The sequence below is a fragment of the Megalobrama amblycephala genome, linkage group LG17, assembly GCF_018812025.1.
Source record: "Megalobrama amblycephala isolate DHTTF-2021 linkage group LG17, ASM1881202v1, whole genome shotgun sequence".
NCBI lineage: Eukaryota > Metazoa > Chordata > Actinopteri > Cypriniformes > Xenocyprididae > Megalobrama > Megalobrama amblycephala.
Genome location: NC_063060.1, coordinates 28,654,868 through 28,674,297, shown reverse-complemented (window position 1 = coordinate 28,674,297; position 19,430 = coordinate 28,654,868). Strand labels below are relative to the sequence as shown.

General features: G+C 40.3%; 1 protein-coding gene and 1 long non-coding RNA gene across 3 annotated transcripts in view; one reads left to right on the top strand and one right to left on the bottom strand.

Annotated features, from left to right (window-relative positions):
* dpydb (dihydropyrimidine dehydrogenase b) overlaps positions 1-19,430 on the top strand; it is a 159,155-nt gene that overhangs the window by 114,492 nt on the left and 25,233 nt on the right. Inside the window, exons 16-18 of one of the 2 annotated variants that reach the window (XM_048162299.1) lie at positions 561-644; positions 8,730-8,850; positions 10,007-10,126. In XM_048162299.1, coding sequence (XP_048018256.1) covers positions 561-644; positions 8,730-8,850; positions 10,007-10,126 — 325 coding nt within the window. Of the gene's footprint in view, positions 1-560; positions 645-1,108; positions 3,428-8,729; positions 8,851-10,006; positions 10,127-19,430 lie in introns of those variants that run through there. The other variant, XM_048162300.1, reaches the window with a different exon arrangement.
* LOC125250009 overlaps positions 13,851-19,430 on the bottom strand; it is a 43,065-nt gene continuing 37,485 nt past the window's right edge. Inside the window, exon 3 of the long non-coding RNA XR_007180708.1 lies at positions 13,851-14,081. This is a non-coding gene — a long non-coding RNA (uncharacterized LOC125250009). The remainder of the gene's footprint in view (positions 14,082-19,430) is intronic.

The following is a 19,430-nucleotide window of genomic DNA, read 5'->3' as shown; positions in this document are numbered from 1 at the left end:
ATTTGGCTAGAGTTGTGTTGTCTTTTAAAATAAATGTCATTTGAACATTCATTTCACATGTAATTTGTAGCCTGTTTATGAAGTATTGAAGGACTGTGTCTTAATTGATTGAACTGCACTTACATATATACTTGGCCACATAAATGCAAAATAAATTCCATCTACTATTCCTGATCTATATGGAAATATAACAAATCTCTCTTCACACACTATGGCAATTAGTGTTTGAGTTTCATGATTGCTTCATCTATGTGTCTTATTCACATTTACGCTGGGCCGAGTCGTATCCTGTAAGTGTCTTAAACCACCTCCCAAGCTTGTTTGAGTGGTCGGATTGCTATGAGTCTCAAATGCATCTTGGAAGGGCATTTACTACTGGTCTTGTCTTGGTAAAATACTAATCCGATCTGTAGAAATCCATTAAGCAACCTTGTTTGTTTTGCATGAGATTGTGTCATATTTCAGCTTTGGTTTTGCTTGTCTGTAAATGTAATTTTGCAGTGTAATGATTCTTGCCTTTATTTCATTAGTGTTTTCCTTCATTATTTTGTGCTCAACAGGACTCTAAAGCTGATGCTCTGGAGCTAAACTTGTCCTGTCCTCATGGCATGGGAGAGAGAGGTATGGGACTGGCCTGTGGACAGGTAAGACAGCACTGCTGAAAAAAACAGGTTCTAAACCTATGTGATTTTCTTTCCTGTGCAAAAAATATGTATATATCATATTTTTGTGTGACTGAAACAGACAGAAATTCAAGTCATTATTCTCTAAATATCGAAATATGATGGCGGCCATAGATCTCTTTCATGAGAAAAGTCAGTGTGTCCTGTTTGTGAATGAACACTTCAGATCTTTAAAATTAATCAGTTGATCTTAGGGCTGCACAATTTGGGATAACACTATTATTTTGAAACACACACGCACGTGTTATGTTCCCATTTGCCTGTGTTCCCTTTGCTTGTTTGTTTCCATGGTTCCTGATTAGTACACACCTGTTTCTGTTCCAGTTAATTAGATCACTCTGTGTATAAATAGCCCTCATTTTCTGTTCATCCTTGTCCGTTCTCATGTCTATGTTAAAGTTGGTTGTGTTTATCTTGTTCTTCAGCATTTATCCAGTGCTCCAGCATTTCTGTTATTTTCTTTATATTGCCTTCCTGGTGATGGTCTACGAGGGACATTTGCAGAGTTTGTGGAGTAGGGGCTGGTGAGTTGTGATTCTCCATTCACTGTCTACTCTGCTGAGGAAAACATCACCAGCCCCACTCCAGACCCAGACAGGCATATTGCCCGAACCCACCACAGACCCTGACTCCATGCCCGCCACGGAGCCTGAGCTAATACTAAAGGCCATCTACTTCATGGAGCCCACGTACAAGGTGGAGTCTGACCAGGTGCTTGAACCGGCTACATTGTTCGATCCCTTGGCTCCGCCTCAATTCACCGAACCCGTCACTCCACCTCAGCCTGTCAACCAGTCGGCTCCACCTTGGCTCCTCCCTCGGCTCCACCTGGGACCGTCATCCTCCCTCGTCCCTTCGGCTCCACCTTGGTCTGTCATTGTTCTACCTCCACCACGGATTTCCGTGCCTTCAGCTGTGCTTTGTCCCTCCACACCTTTGGCTATGTCTGGCTCCCTCTCCCACAACTCTGCCTTGGTCTACAGTCCCACCAGCTTCGCCTCAGTCCTCTGGCACCCAGGCTCCACCTTGGATGCTCATCGCTGCATCTCCACCTCGGCCTCCAGGACCATCAGTGTTGCTAGGTCTCTCTGTCTCCTCGTCTCCTACTCTCCTTGCTCCAACCCTGGTGGTTAGACTTCTGACTACACCCTGGCTTCTCCCACCATCGGTTCTGCCGTGGGCCTTCGTCCTGGCAGGTCAGCTGTATGTTCCTTCCATCATTGCCTCCCTAGCTCCTCCCTCCTTCATCACCACTGTGGTCCCTCTATCAGCTCCTCCCAGTTTCTGCCGGTATCCAAATTTTTGTCCTTATCCAGAGCCCCGCCTTCTCTCCTCTGTTGGACTTTATTTAGTTAGCATTAAGGTGTGCCTTAAGGGATGGGGTATTATGTCAGGAGTATGTTTGGTTCATTGTGTTTTGGTTTGGTTCTGTTAAGTTCCCATTTGCCTGTGTTCCCTTTGCTTGTTTGTTTCCATGGTTCCTTATTAGTACACACCTGTTTCTGTTCCAGTTAACTAGTTCACTCTGAGTATAAATAGCCTTCATTTTCTGTTCATCCCTGTCCATTCTCATGTCTATTTTAAGTTGGTTTTGTGTATCTTGTTCTCTTGCATTTATCTAGTGCTCTAGCATTTCTGTTATTCTTTTTATATTGCCTTCCTGGTCATGGTTCTTGAGGGACATTTTCAGAGTTTGTGGAGTGGGTGCTGGTGAGTTGCCGTTTTCCATTCACCGTCTACTCTGCTGAGGAAGACATCACCAGCCCCACTCCAGACTCAGACGGGCATACTGCCTGAGCCCACCACAAACCCTACGCGCATGACTGCCACAGAGCCTGAGCCCAAGCTAATGCTGAAGGTCATCTGCGTCATGGAGCCTGCGTACAAGACGGAGTCTGACCAAGTGCGTGAGCCAGCTACATAATCCGATCCCCTTGCTCCACCTCCATTCACTGAGCCCGTCACTCCACCTCAGCCTGTCAACCAGTCATCTCCACCTTAGCTTCTCCCTCCCTTGACTCCACCTGGGACCGTCATCCTCCCTCATCCATTTGGCTCCACCTTGGTCAGTCATCGCCCTGTCTACACCATGGACTTCCGGGCCTTCAACTGTGCTTCATCCCTCCACCCCTTTGGCTCCGTCGGGCTCTGCCTTCCTGCGGCTACACCTTGGTCTTCAGTCCCACTGGCTCCACCTCAGTCCCAGGCTCCACCTCGGATGCTCATCACTGCATCTCCATCTCGGCCTCCAGGACCATCTGTGTTGCTAGGTCTCTCTGTCTCCTCGTATGGAGTAGGCTACCTGTATGCTCCTGTCATCGCCGTCGTGGTCCCTCTATCAGCTCTTCCCAGTTTCTGCCTGTCTCCAGCTTCTCGTCCAGGGCCCCTACCTTCTCTCCTATCTTGTACTTTATTTAGTTGGCGTAAGGACTCTTAGTCTTTATTTAGTTGGCGCAAGGCCTTACAGGAGGGGGTGTTATGTCAGGAGTATGTTTGGTTCATTGTGTTTTGGTTTTGGTTCTGTTAAGTTCCCGTTTGCCTGTGTTCCCCTTGTTGGTTTGTTTTCATGGGTCCTAATTTGTATTAATTAGTTCACTCTGTGTATAAATAGTGCTCATTTTCTGTTCATTCCTGTCCATTCTATGTTAAGTTGGTTGTGTGTATCTTGTTCCCCTACGTTTATACAGTGCTCCTGCACTTCTGTTATTTTGTTTAAATTGTTAAATAAAGAGACTATTGCATTAGATCCTGCCTCTCAACTCTCCTTGCTGCAACCACCTGAGAATCACACTAAGCCGTATCGCAATATTAATTTTCTTATGATTAGTCTTTCTGCCCTAGTTGATCTGGTTCATAAATCTGGCCTGAATGATTAGCTCATGAATCAAAATGATAAAGTTCTTGCACTGTAAAAAAATATTTTTCAAGGATGTAAATAAAACAAAAATTATTGGAGTATGTTTTACAAGAAATACTATTTCAAACTTTCTACTTCAAAAGTGTTACTTGGCATTTCTTTATAATTATTTGTGAAATTTACTAGCAATTTCTGAGTGAAAAAAGTTTCCTACACCTTTTTTTTTTTTTTTCAGTTTGGACTCTGTGATTAGTGGTTAAATGGTCAATGAGGGTCCATGAATTACAAATTTAAGTTTGTTCCTCACACAAATCGTTTGATTTGGTGTACAGCAGATGATTCATTGGAACCATTTTTATGGTGCTTTTGCATCTTGTTTGAGGTTTAAAAGGCTCCATGAAAGAGCACAGAATTGCACGTTCCAAGAAAGCAATAAAAGAAAATGCTTTCTTGAGCTTTTACCACTTCGCGCAAACATTGGTGAGCTGACAGGAAATCACAGGCAGACGGGACGGAAGGTGAATCTGGAAATGGCACAATTTAGACTCAAATTCGGGTCACCCACAATTTGCATTGGTGACGGAGTATGTGCGTACCAAGTCTCCGCTCCCAAGCTATGTGTTTTTTAGCAGGGAGATCCTATAAGCCTCACAAGACATTCAAATGCAGAAGAAAAGGACAGATCGGGTCATAAGGAGGCATCTAATGGTACCCCATTCCTTTCCATCTCCCTTCAGCTTCGTTATGGTTGTGAGGGGAGCAGGAGCTGTTTCCCCCCTCAAACAGGACACAAAGCCATTGTGCTCCTGCAGAGGCTCTAAACGAGCCCTGCGCTACCTCACACACACACAAACACACACACACATGCACATATGAAGCTAATCACAGCCTGCTGCCTCCTGGCAGCTAACCTCTGTGTGAACTAACGCAAGGCAATATCATTTAATCACACTGTTTGCCACACGCTCTCTCATGCTCTCTCTATCGCTGGCTTTCTCCGTCTGTCTGTCTCTCTCTGTCTTTGCTTCATATTTATTTTCCACTGTCTTGATCACCCCCTTCGCTCCCCCCACCCCTTCCTGTATGTTTCTGTCTCTCCCGCTTCTACTGTGGGGAACAGGGGGAGGTCTCGTTGATTGTATGAGAATAAGTGGGAAATTGTGCACCGGTACAAAAATGTATGATTGCAGCCCCATACTGTTGGGTATTTAATCAGGGAGCGTGGCCCTCTCTTTGAACCCTGGAGCGTACGGCACACTGGGCTAATGCAGCTCTATCTGGACACAGCACTGTTGGAGGGGAAACTCATTTACATTTTACAAAGACAGAAATCAACTCACAAAGATGTAAATATGCTAATGTTAAACAGTTTCTCTCTCCAAGCGCGGATGCTGGAGAACTTGAGGAATCTTAAGCGATGCATTGTTTTGGTTCAGGCGTAGCTGGATTTCTCTTTATCTGAACTACATATTGTTTTCTACTAGAGTCTGTTTATGATTAATGGCAAATGTTTGTGCTACAGCTTTAAGTTACTGTGGTTGTGATGTGTTTATCACTGACTCTTCATAGGACAATATTGTTATATTATATTATATTATATTGTGTTTTTATTAATCCAAAATAATTCTTTTGATACACGTACTTCTATTTCTTCAGTTTTGTAGCATGTTTTGTCTCAGTGCTCAAGAATCAGTGATATGACAATCACCACAGCATCCAGAGCTGAAGGAGCTGTCAGTGGTGCTGAAAACAGACATACTACAATCTGCAGGACAAAGTACTTTCCCTCCCTGCTTGATTTATATTTATAGATCCTCCTTACATGTGATATTGTCTGAGGTGGACAAGATATTGCACCCGTGCCTTACTTTACACTGCCTGTGCTGTGTTTCAGATGTGTTCGAGGCCTGAGCTCCATATATTACCAACGTAACACATTCATTGATCTTCCACTGCACCTTCAGTCGTATCATGTGTGTTTGCCCATGTTTTTGAGTCCGGCAGTGTGTGTGCGCGCAGTGAGTGATCCCAGGCTCAGATTCAGTGCCCTCTCTGTGAGATTGATGCATCTCATAAGTGTCCCGATCCTCACCGGGACCGGTTCTTCCCGGATTTCGAGGAAAAGGGTTACAGACACGTCTAGCCAGAGGTGCTTCTCTTCCTGCATTCAAAGCACCAGCGAAGCGCGAGCCCTGAGCTCGGAGCCTTGAAAGCCAAGCTTACAAACACTTGTCAGCCAGAGGCCTTTAATAAGCTGTCATAGGCCTTCCCAGCGCCGCTGAGCTCCCCTCTGTGAGGACATTAAGTTCTTACAAGCAGCATCTGTTTCAGGGCCAGGCACCTGCCTCTGGCCCTAGCGCTCCGCTAATGCTTTTCTACCTTCCCTTGACCATGCTCCCTGCTGTTAGCCACTATGTTTTAGCCTCGCCACCAGTGACCTATGCACAGATGGACACGCACACACACTTGCGCTCGCAGACATCTGCTGGCCAGCCTCCATTATGCTTCTGGAAATCTTAATGTGCTCTCAATCTCTTCTGCGAGCCCGAAGGTGCTGCTTTTTTCTCCTCGCTCAAGCATTTCATTCCTTGGGGCGCTCGGGTCCCTGGCGCCACCGTCCCTGATCACCCCGTCTTCACCGATAGCTCGCACAGTTCTCTTTTTCCTCTCTTTTGGGTTTTTCTGTCTCCTCTCTGTAGACCGTAGAACATTCTGGTTGCTACCCTCTGACAAGATTTAGTGTGTGTGTGTGTGTGTGTGTGTGTTTGTGTGCATGTATGTGTGTGTGGTTTGCCAGCCTTGTTATAAATGCTTGCTGCCCACATCCCTCCCACGGCCCATACTGGTGGCTATTTTCCTCCAATGCACCACATATCATCCCCTCATGTTCCTCGGCACAAAAAGAAACTTGTTCAGATTAGGGCTGCACAATATATCGAAATAAAATCGCTATCGTGATATGGCTTGGTGCAGACTGCGAATTAATTAAATAAATATGCGCTTCTGACAGAGATGTTCTTTTTATTGAGTAATATCAGGGTCTGTGGTTCTACCATTGGAGAACGCATAATGGCCAACTTGCCATTGATAACCAATCACATTACAGCCTTGACATTAATTTCTTTCAGAGTTGTCAATCGCTGTTTGCGGATACCATCGAAATGAATGAAAAGTGCCGTAAACTGGATCCTAGCTACAACAAAATTGTCTGTGACAGCATTTTTTCGGTGTAAACTCTCTAAAAATAGATAAATCCAAAACGAATGTTTAATGACAAACATGTTAGATTACCCAATAGGCTGTCGATTCATTAAATAAGCTGTTTTCCAACAAAAGCAGTTTACTCAGTGTAGTGAAGCCTATCCTCCATTGGCATCCATTCAGGGAAAAAAAAAAAAAAAGCCCTCTGGTCTCCCTGTAATTTTACAGTTGTACTGAACAATGAAATTATTTTTATTAAGCACTCAATTTGTATTTGAACAAACAACATTCATGTATTTCTTTATATCGCAACATACATATATCACAGAAAAAGTTCAAATCTCCAATCATGAAGCTTTGTTCGCCATGTCAGCGTCCACCAGTAACATCCGCTTGTGTTCAGACCTCAAAATCTTGAGTCAGAAACAATAGCTGGAGGGTAAGATCAACAATAAAGTTTCTTGTGCAGCGATTACAGAGCGCGGCACAGAGGCTGCGTTTCAATCAAACGTGATGGGCTACAACAAGTTAGACAATAGGGCTTTTCCTCAAAAGCGCCTCATTTCTATCTCTTTGTTTGCTGCTTTGTGCTCATCCCTTTCCTTTCACTCACTCTGACACTTTTCTGCCAAAAAAAGGAAAGAAAAAAACATAAAAAAGAGATGTTTTATGGGCCCACACATGCTATGAACAAACACGCTCATATTCAGAGGAAAACAGAAATGCCCCGAAGCATCGCATTTCCAACAGATGTCTGAGGAGCCCGGAGCCTGGTACGACAGAGGCACATCACATTTCCATTTGGCACATCTCAGCCGTATCTCTGAGTTATGACAGTTTGCGGTACTCTCAAGATGCGCGCCATTCAAATCTCATTCATTATGAATGCCAGTGATTTGGAGGGCTGCCATCACGTTGCTCTCCAGAACCACAGCACCAACAGAGGAGGTGCGGTTTCACTATAAAACACACTTTATTCTGCTCCAGATGTTGCTGGAGATGGGTTATTTTCCTTCATTTAAAAGTTCTGAGGGACTCGATTTGTATCCGATTCAATGTTTTATTTCTCGTTGTGACTAAAAATGCAGGACACTTTAGGCAAATCAGACTTGTCGCACTTGCATTCTTGTCGCTTAAAGGAGAACCAGTGTTTAAATTACAAAGTGGTTTAGAGGAGGACAAGACCACCCTTTTTCAGTCATAACCACCCCTAGTTATCTCTGCAACCCAACCGCACCTCAAAGTGTCATATAAATTTATATAGGGGTCTTTGGGTTACTTGTCTATTAAATTTTTGTAACAAAAGTAGAAGCTAATGTAAAATTTGTTCTAATTTAAGAACGTTTCAAACAAACACACATTTGTGTAAATGGAATATTTTATAGATATAATACATCTATATATTATTTTTGTAGCTTACTGAATGACAAGGGCATGAGAGACATGAGCTTCACTGAGAGAAGGCTGGGGGAAGGGAACGGGAAAAGGCAGCCGCATAAGTGAAAAAGCAACATGAAGGCAGCGATGTGTTTCAGACGACATGTTCAGACACAACAGCGTTTTCCTCCCTGGCCACATCTGAGAGAGTTCATGAGGGGATCGCTAAACCATTTGGAGTCCTTGGTGTGTGTTTGTGTGGGCGAGCGGCAGAAAGACAGAAACTGGATGTGAGTGAGGGAAAAAAAAGAGAGATTGAGAGAAAACACATTTTGAACATTGCCTCTGTGCTCTGTGGCCAGTGTTCGGTGAATATTTAGGGCAGCCTTGCTGTTTTAAAATGGACCAGCAGATGAATGTAAATGAATGAGAAATGCACCTCAAACGTCCCAGTTTGTGCTCTTTGTCGTTTTTGGGTTTGACAAACATGGTCTCTGACTCCCTGAATTAACAGCAGGAAGTTCCTGAATGTCCAGAATGAATGTCGAAACAAGTCTTAAATAGCATTCTACAGAAGCCTGTAATGAGTTTTGACTCTTCTATCACTCTAGGACCCCGAGTTGGTGAGGAACATCTGTCGCTGGGTCCGAAAGGCCACCACCATCCCCTTCTTTGCCAAGCTCACACCAAACGTCACCAACATCGTTGACATCGCCAGAGCTGCATATGAGGGTATGAGTAGCCTCACCTGCACACAAACATGTGATACGTGTCATATATTTAATGTTAAAAATATGTGGATTATGATGGGGAAGTTTTCTAAAACATATATATACACTATCACACTATCAAAAGTTTGGGAGTCTGTACTATTCTTTTTTAAGAAAGTCTGTTATGCTCACCAAGGCTGAATTTATTTGTTACAGTTTAAAATAACTGTTTTGTATTTCAATATATTTTTAAAATTAGTCATTTAAAATTCGTATTTTATTCTTGTGATGCTTCATTGTCACATGATCCTTCAGAAATCATTCTAATATGCTGATTTTGGTGCTCAAGAAACATTTCTCATTATTATCAGTGCTGAAAACGGTTGTACTTTTTATAGGCCTATTTTTTGTGGAAACCGTGATACATTTTTTCAGGATTCTTTGATGAATAAAAAGTTCTGAAGAACAGAATTAATTTGAAATAAATTCATCCATCTTTGCTGAATAAAAGTTTTAATTTCTTTCAATATATGGTCATAGAATTGGAAGAAAAAAACATTTATTTGAAATAGAACTCACATTATAAATGTATTTACAGTCACTTTTGATAAGTTTAATCCACCCTTGCTGAATAAGTGTTAATTTTTTTTATTTTTTTTTAACAAATTACTGACCCCAAACTCTTGAACATTCAACAGTCTGCATTCAACACATTAACCTAATCAGTCATTTTCAAATTACATTTTCATAATCATGTCATTATAATTAGGACATGCATAATTATTCTGAAACAAAGACATGGATGTTTTCCCTGATATTCTTCTCTTCTGCTTACTCATGCCATTTATTACACTGCACTTTAAGTCATTTAACCCCATCATTCATTCTCATTCATGTCCTTCACAATACAAGACAGGAGGGTGAAGGATAAATGTACAATGTAGGCCAGTAACCTTTTTAAATATAAGATTTTCTGTGTATTCAATTTGTTCTTTTATAAATCTCGATTTGTTCCTGCATAACATAGGATCACATCCATACAATTTAGCATCAAAATGTAATCATATCAATGAGGCCCTGGTGAGGTGAGGCTGATCTTTTTGACAGGGTTAGCACGTGTATTCATATGTTGCTATATTACTTACTGGTTTTGTAAGAACCTCTGTGGTTGTTTGTAGGCGGGGCAGATGGAGTCACTGCCACCAATACTGTATCTGGACTGATGGCTCTCAAAGCCGACGCCACACCTTGGCCTGGGATTGGCAGAGGCGCGAGAACTACATACGGTGGCGTTTCGGGTAAGAGAAAGAGAGAGAGAGAGAAAGTGTGTGTGTGTGTGTGTGTGTGTGTGTGTATGTGTGTAGTGTTGGCCAGCACTCTGGCTGCTGAGATGTCTGGGCTTGCTCTGGTCAGGTCCTGCCTGCACAGACAGATGGACTAGATCAGGTGTGAAAGTACTGGGCATGCTCTCTGCTCTCTAGAAATGAAGCTTCAGTGTGGGAGGCTTATAGTAAAAATGACATGAATCCAGCTTGAAGTACACTGCAAAAAAAAATCGTTTTGTCATCAGGATTTTTAGCTTATTTTTCCAGTAAAATTCTCTTTTTTAAATATCATTAAAAGTTTTAGATTTACTTGAGAAGCGTAATTACATATTTAAAAAAAATAATAATATTAAAAATGAGAAAATTATATTATTTGAAATAATAATAAGATTATTAAAAATGTATAAAAAAAATCATGCATAAATCCAACAAAATTGAGTGAGACTTCTTAAAGCAAGAAAAATGCAATTTAATACAAAACACGGTTTAATATGTAAATCCAGTAAAATTTCTTACTTAAATATCCATAAAATAGATTTATGTGAGGCACAAAATTCAATGAATCCTATCATAATCAATAATGAAATTACTTTTTTATACATTATTGGTAATTTATTTTCTTGTTTAAGCATAAATCCAACTAAATTTATTGAGTCGTATTCTTAAAATAAGAAAGAAAAAGAAAACAACAAAAAAATGCCAATAAGGTATGAAAGGCAAACTTAGTTTAAGATTTATTCTCTCAAACCATGTTTTAATATCTTAACACAATTTGTTAAAGACCCTCTGAGGTGAAAATTAAGTTGTGTTTTTTATATGTCTATGTGGTGTTTTAATATGCAAATTCATGAGTCAACACCATTGCTGCATACTTTCTCATTTAAAAAGGCAGTTTACCAAAGATAGTCTCAAAAACGTGGTTTGAAATCTCCCCAGTTCCCTATTGTCACAAACATGTTGTAGCCAATCCCATCAATGTGCGGGGCAGCCTTTAGCATATGTGACCCGATCTGGCGAAATGAGTCGGAAGTCGCAACGTTCTATTTTAAGATACGGGCCGATAATGTGGAAAAACAATGAAAAAATCGATTTTTTTTTTTTTAAGCTAATTTCAAAGAACAGACTTTCAAAAATAATCTCCCAAAGTTTCGTAGTCCAGATAATTGAGTAAAGGTATTTAAATGGCTATTAAATTTGACATGGTTTTACTAAATTAGCTGGAAATGAACTTCTCAACTCCTCTTGTCACTTATGAGCATTTCCCGGTATCCCCTGAAACGTCATTATCTCTGCTCTACAAATATGGTGTTACACGTTGTATAGAACCAATCAAAAAGCTTAGAAATGTAAACACACTGACCTAAACGCTGATTTTTAACAATGGGAAGCCCCTTTTCGACTGACAGGCACGCGATCGGTCCAGCCATCCTCCTGTCAGACTAGCGCGCCTTATAAAATAAAACTCTCATTTGCGTGTCTCTATTTAAAAGCCAATAAAAATTTAATCCATATAGGTAGCACAAAAATTCTTTTTGCATACAAAACCAAAGACTTTAAACTTTCATATCAAGCCTCCAACATGCTTCTGTTGCGTTGTTTTCACCCTCTAATGAGTCTGAGAAATATGCGTTTACAACAAAAATAGCACAGCAGCTAACTGAATACAAGTATGTATATTTCACGTGCTCATAACTTCATGAAAAATGCACAGATCATAAAAAATTGCACATCAATATTTAAAGCAGATTCTCAAGATTAAAATGAATCCAAAATCCATCTTGTGCGTTGATCACAAGATATTACTCACGGAATGATTTAACATACTTGGCTAAAAACATGTCTCTCATCTCTCCGGGATGCAGTGTGTATCCAATGTTCCCGGACCCATCCATGTTCGTTTTCCAACGTGGAATAACACAAAATAGATATCATTTTAAAGCTTAGAATCTCATCTTTTTAATGCATCTAACCATTTTGAAAAACTCCTAACGAGTGCTGAGAAGCACCTCTAAACCGGAGTTTACCGCCCGTTGGCGCCACCTGGCTGCGGAAAAAATGAACAACAATTTTTCAAACTATTCTTTATAATATCACCATGAAATTTGAACCAGATGCAGCACACATATAGGAGAGCATCACCAAAAAAGAATTTTTTTAACGATCTTATTGTGTTCCTGAGTTATTCCATGTCAAATAAAAAAAGAAAATTTTTTTTTTTTAAATTATATATATTTTTTGTCTTTTATCAGCTGTTTCTCGGCAAGAAAATGTCCAAATGTAATGTAATTTATATTTTCTTAAAATTTAAAATGTTACCTAATGATACCTACCTTTTGACTCTCCTTGCTAGAGTTTTGGAGTTATGAGTCTTTACTTTTGTGTGTCGCTCAGGAAAAAAAAAAAAAAAAAGAACTCTAAAAAAGCCTTCAGGTCTTACTTAAAGGGTTAATTCAAATAAATACTTTCAAAATATTTGAGCTTCAGCCTGGTTTAATAGCATTTATATATATATAAAAATGTCTTTGGTCAAATTAAGCTGTAAAATAAATAGTTTATCCCTTTAAATGCAATGGATTTTGAAAGATATCAACAAAAAAACGGGCAAAAAACTTTAAAAGTGATTTTCTCAGGTTTTCAATTTGAAAAAGAGGGCAGACGACCATAATTAAAATGGGTATATCTTTAAAACCATTCAAGGTATGACTTTCACTAGGATATCATTTTAAAGCTTATTGTCTCATCTTTCCATTGATACCAAAATCTCAATTTTGAAATTTGGGTCACTGTGACTCATTTTGCTGGATCAGGTCACATATCATTAACTATGCTGCGGAGCAGGGGGGTCTCCAGAGAAGCCAGGTTATCCCGGTATATTTTCTGTTGATATGAAAAAATCAAATACAGAGGGTGAATTATGTATATGATGTATATTATGTTGTGAAAAACTATACTGTATGTCTTTCTCCACTGACGTTCTAAGTTGTTCAAAGCGTTTGTAAGGATGCTGATTTTTAGAAAGCGGCTGTCTGACTCTGAGATGGTGAAAGGGAAATAGTTTGTGTAACATTAGCAACACATTATTAGCTGTTTGATAACATAGTCAAACCATACAATTATATATCTGACGCTGAAGAGAGTGATACATAAAATGCATTACCATTCTGATACAAAGACGACCCGGTATAATTCACTCTTCCTCTTCTTCTGAATCAGTTTCTGGTTCAAACACAACACAGGCTCATTGGAAAAATGTACCTCAACTTTTTTGCAAAAATGTTGACACAGGAACGTTTTTCTAATGAACCTGGGCTGTTCAAACATATATGGCTGAATTAAACCAGTTTTTCCACTTGCCATTGTGCAGCCTGCAGCATTTACTACAGTAAAGTTGACTAAGTGGATCAGGTATTCTAAGCTGGTGTGATTGAGTGGAGGCGGGGACTAATATGCATATTCAAGGATCCGCGTATACTAAATGAAGCAAGAGTGTAGAGTTACATTCAAGCTATTTTAAGGCATTAAGAATTTATTTTCACAGGGGAAAAAAAGGTTTAAATATGTAATTTTGGTGATCAAATATGAGTTTCAAGTGAACAAAGTAAACAAAATAAAAACTAATTAAGAAAAAAAATTGCAATAGTGTAATATACTGTATATTGTACATATATCACTGCAAACGTGTGCACTACAATGAAGGTTATACAAATTGCTTTTATTAGTGTTCTGAAAGAAAATAAATGTCAGTGCGCATCTGTGCACTTATTTCCACTAATACAGACAAACTCTGTGGTCACACATAAACAACTTTTAATGTATTAAACGGCAAATGATTCACATATGTGCTTTATGGTTTCAGCTGTGTAGAGTTGAGTGTGTGTTTAAGCTTCACCTCAGCACACCTCTCCCTTCAGCTGAGCTGCCACAATGTCTGGAGAGAAAAGGACAGGGTCAGAAACATGGCCTGCATTAAAAATTAATACTCATACTATTGAGGCTCTATTTTATGCAAGCAAAACTGACTGGCTGTCATATTTTTCACTTTTAAAGTCTTATGGGCCTCACCGTGCAGCTCTCCCATGGGACCCAGCCTTGCAGGAATGGTCTTAGACGCTGCCCAAGACCAACCTATTGATCAGCAGGGCCCCACATATTTTATCTGCTCCCAGTACAGTAACTCTCCTCAGATTTTTTGTTTCAGAAGCCCATATCCAGAGCACATAAAACCATGTGCAGAGCATCCAGGGGCACATAAATGTGTGCCGCCCTGAGCTCGCGGTGGAACTGGCTTGATTCTCTAATGTATTCAGTAATTTAAAGTTAAACTCAGCAGCAGTGGCCAGGTTTAAGGTGCTTTGATTTATGTGAAAAGTGGCATAAACTATGAGTGTGGATGAAAATCAATCTTTTCTGATTTTTTTTTTTTTTTTACCTCAAAACTTTTTAAATCAGTTTTTATACAAGATTTTTGCATTTGCCGCTAATGTTTAGTACAAACTGTGTTCCATATGGGTTTAATATGGAACGGTACATTGATGTCTTAAATTCGGAAGGGGGGGTTGTATGGGGGGTGGGCAAACATGATTTAAACCGGAATGTGATTTCAACTGAGGAACCCCGGACAGCAATGGAGATTAATATTTTGTAAATTAAGTGGTAAATTGTGTGAGGGTTTTTTTGTTGTTGTTTGTTTTTTACACAAAAAAGTGCTCACGCCACTTCATAAAACTGAAGTTAGGAGACATGACAACATTTCAGAAGATTCAGAATCAGAAACATTAAATGGAAAATTCTGTCATTATTTATTTAACCTCATGTCATTTCAAACCCAAGATTTCTGTCCCTCCATTGAAAGTACATTACGCTTTCAAGCTGCTCAATTGTACATGCGAGAACAAATCACACTGGTTCTTGCATTAAACAAGCACTTTTGAGCTTGTGTTTTCCATATTTGATGAGCTCTATGTATGTGCATTGATAAATATTCATATATATAAAAATATTCATGAATAAAAGCCAAAATTAAATCAGTTTAGCAAATAAAGTGAGATAAAATCGCTTGTTTCATATGGATTTCTTTTATGATAAACTTTTGGATGCATCAAAGTTTTGGTGTAAAGGGCTTTTCAATCTCTCAGGTTTCAAGAAAAATATCTTTATTTGTGTATCGAAGATGAACAAAAGTCTTGTGTTTGGAAAAAAAAGGTGAGTAAATGATGACAGAATTTTAAATTTTTTTTGGTTGAATTATCCCTTTAAAAATCTGCAGTCAACAACATAAAGAAACATGAATGGCTTTCTTCGGTTCTCCTACTGTTTTGATTTATTATTACGTTTTCCTGCCATTGTGGTTTTTGTATATACATTATACATTTGTTGCCGTGTCATAATAGTCTGTGTATGTTGCTTCAGATACAGCGATGTTTATGATTATATTAATTTACAAGAAATGTAAATTTATCTGCCAATACGGGGAACAGATCCAGGCTGCAGTTCCAGTAATTGCTGACCTCTAGTCTAGATCATATGGTCACTTTATTTTTCCCCTGGTTGAGCCTCCCACTGTGATTTCATTTAGCTGGCAGCGTGCTCCTCAATTGATGTGTGTTTTAATGATTGGTCATACCGACCGACTAGTCTGCTGTCACAGATACATTATTGCATCTCTTTCATTGTGTATGGAAAACCATGTTCCCCAGACACCCTGGCAGCATCGGCAGTCGTAATTAACAGAGAGCTGCACCGTCATTCCCGTCTCTTATTTGCTTTTGTTATCTGCCTGGGTGTTTTTGAGGCACAACATATTCGGATGAAGATAGGAATCGTAGAGGATGCTGAGACCCCACGCTCTGTCTCGCACTGTGTTTGGAATTATTAATCAGAGAGTCTGGCATTGGGAGCGGACGCCTCGCACTAACAGATGCCACCGATGGCCTCACTGAGCTGTCAATCAACTCAGCACGGGACCAGACTGAGGATGGCACTCGTCCGGAGCTGTGTTCGCTCGCGTTGGAAGCTGTGATAGGACCTGCTTAGAGTAATGAGGTATTGATGAAAGATATAGGGCTACCGAGTCCAGGACAGTCTCTGTTCTGAGCACAGACTGTGCTCTCCGTAAAGCAGAAGTATAATAGTGCTGACACCCTCAGCCTACAGAAAAGAAAAGCCCCTGCCTTGAGCCCCTGCCCCTTTGATCCTGAAAGTGAAAGTGCCCTTTGCGGTCGCATCGCATTCCCATTTCTACCAAGGGGGACCGCCCCCCACCAATAACGCGATTTCGCACCTGCAGAGGTCTGTACCCAACCTGAATCACTTCTTAAACGACGTGCATATATATGTGTATGTGTATATATATATATATATATATATATATATATATATATATACACACAGGTGCTGGTCATATAATTAGAATATCATCAAAAAGTTTATTTATTTCACTAATTCCATTCAAAAAGTGAAACTTGTATATTATATTCATTCATTACACACAGACTGATATATTTCAAATGTTTATTTCTTTTAATTTTGATGATTATAACTGACAACTAAGGAAAATCCCAAATTCATTATCTCAGAAAAAATTTGAAAAGGTTCAATATTGAAGACACCTGGTGCCACACTCTAATCAGCTAATTAACTCAAAACACCTGCAAAGGCCGTTAAATTGTCTCTCAGTCTAGTTCTGTAGGCTACACAATCATGGGGAAGACTGCTGACTTGACAGTTGTCCAAAAGACAACCATTGACACCTTGCACAAGGAGGGCAAGACACAAAACGTCATTGCAAAAGAGGCTGGCTGTTCACAGAGCTCTGTGTCCAAGCACATTAATAGAGAGGCGAAGGGAAGGAAAGATGTGGTAGAAAAAAAGTGTACAAGCAATAGGGATAACCGCACCCTGAGAGGATTGTGAAACAAAACCCATTCAAAAATGTAGGGGAGATTCACAAAGAGTGGACTGCAGCTGGAGTCAGTGCTTCAAGAACCACTACGCCCAGACGTATGCAAGACATGGGTTTCAGCTGTCGCATTCCTTTTGTCAAGCCACTCTTGAACAACAGACAGCGTCAGAAGCGTCTAAAGACAAAAAGGACTGGACTGCTGCTGAGTGGTCCAAAGTTATGTTCTCTGATGAAAGTAAATTTTGCAATTCCTTTGGAAATCAGGGTCCCAGAGTCTGGAGGAAGAGAGGAGAGGCACACAATCCACGTTGCTTGAGGTCCAGTGTAAAGTTTCCACAGTCAGTGATGGTTTGGGGTGCCATGTCATCTGCTGGTGTTGGTCCACTGTGTTTTCTGAAGTCCAAGGTCAACGCAGGAAGATACCAGGAAGTTTTAGAGCACTTCATGCTTCCTGCTGCTGACCAACTTTATGGAGATGCAGATTTCATTTTCCAACAGGACTTGGCACCTGCACACAGAGCCAAAGCTACCAGTACCTGGTTTAAGGACCATGGTATCCCTGTTCTTAATTGGCCAGCAATCTCGCCTGACCTTAACCCCATAGAAAATCTATGGGGTATTGTAAAGAAGAAGATGCGATATGCCAGACCCAACAATGCAGAAGAGCTGAAGGCTACTATCAGAGCAACCTGGGCTCTCATAACACCTGAGCAGTGCCACAGACTGATCGACTCCATGCCACGCCGCATTGCTGCAGTAATTCAGGCAAAAGGATTTTTTTTTTTTTTTTTTTTTTTTTTTTTTTTTTTAACCTGACCCAAAACATACCCGAGTAAAATTAGACCCGAGTCCAACCCGACCCGACAGAATTTAGACTACTTTCGAACACGACTGGTCACGAAGGTAAACGGCATTGACGTGTCCACAGCCTTTATTTTTTATCAACTTTAAAAAAGTTTATTTTTCTATTAATTGCAAATTGCGGTTGTTGCAATTACAAATAGCAACAAAATTTGTTGTTAAACCACACAAATCAGGGTTTAAAACCAAACCAAACCATGACATGACATGAACAAGAGCGGGGGTCTCCACACTGGGTCCTAGAGGGCCACTGTCTTGCAGAGTTTACCTCCAACTTGCCTCAACACACCTGTCTGGAAATTTCTAGTATGCCTAATCAGACCTTGATTAGCTGGTTCAGGTGTGTTTAATTGTGTTTGAAGCTAAACTTTGCAGGACAGCGGCCCTCCAGGACCAAGTTTGGAGACACCTGAACTAAAGCGTTTGACTTAGACTTAAACTTGGCTAGAACATAAACTTGAACATAGACCTGACCTGACAAAACTCCCCAACAGTGGTTACATGAACAATGGGCACAATGGGCTGTATATACCTAGAGACTAATGACTAAACAAAGAACACCTGTGAACAATCAAGACAATAAACCAACCACAAAACAGAACTGAGAAATACATGACCTGAACAACCAATCAGAACATGACACAATAGACTTGTTCGACTTAATGCAGCGCCACAAAGATCAGCTGCCTTCTGACAAAAGAAATGCATTCTGGTTAGAAAATTTGTCCGACTTTGATTGGCGCTGCAGCCGCCTTACGATCACATTTGCAGTCAAAGTTCCGCAAGAGCAAAACGAGACCAGCCGCCTAGGTCAGGTGGTGCAGTTGCTCAAAATCGGCTGTGAAAGCCTTGATGACGACACACTTTATTCTCATTGGTCAGATTCTGTGATGACAAGGACGACGTGTGTTGCGTGTTTTTTCTTAGACAAATTCCTGTTTTTAACCAATCTTGATATTGAATATCTGATATTTAAAACTTGGGAATTTCAGTCGCATCCGCTTCTTCGGCTACAATCAATGCAAAAATTTAGTGGTCCACCATGAATGATGTTGGTTCAGCATACTACGGAAAGCACGATGTGTCCGACCTGACGGCAACCGGCAGATCTCACCAGCCGGTGACAGGCTAGTGTAGTTCATTTCAAACAAGCCTAATAAGACTAGTGAAGCACAAGACATGATCACATGATGGCAAGGAATCACATGACAAGGAACCAGGAAACATGACTGTAAGAAATTACACAATAAAAGACATGAAACTATAAAAGTGAACCAAAAAACAGATGTGACACAGAGCCTATGTTGTACTCTTTTTGTGGAAAGATTGGAGAATAATTGGAGAATTTGGGCATTCTCACCAGAGACAAGTTGGACATTTCCCCAAAGTTTGAATTAAAAAATTCATAAAAATGACAAGGTCAAATAAAATTACATTTTAAGTATTACAGTAAAATCTATACTCTCTCATTTTGAATTGTGACACTTGAATATAGTTTATAGACTGGCCAATTCA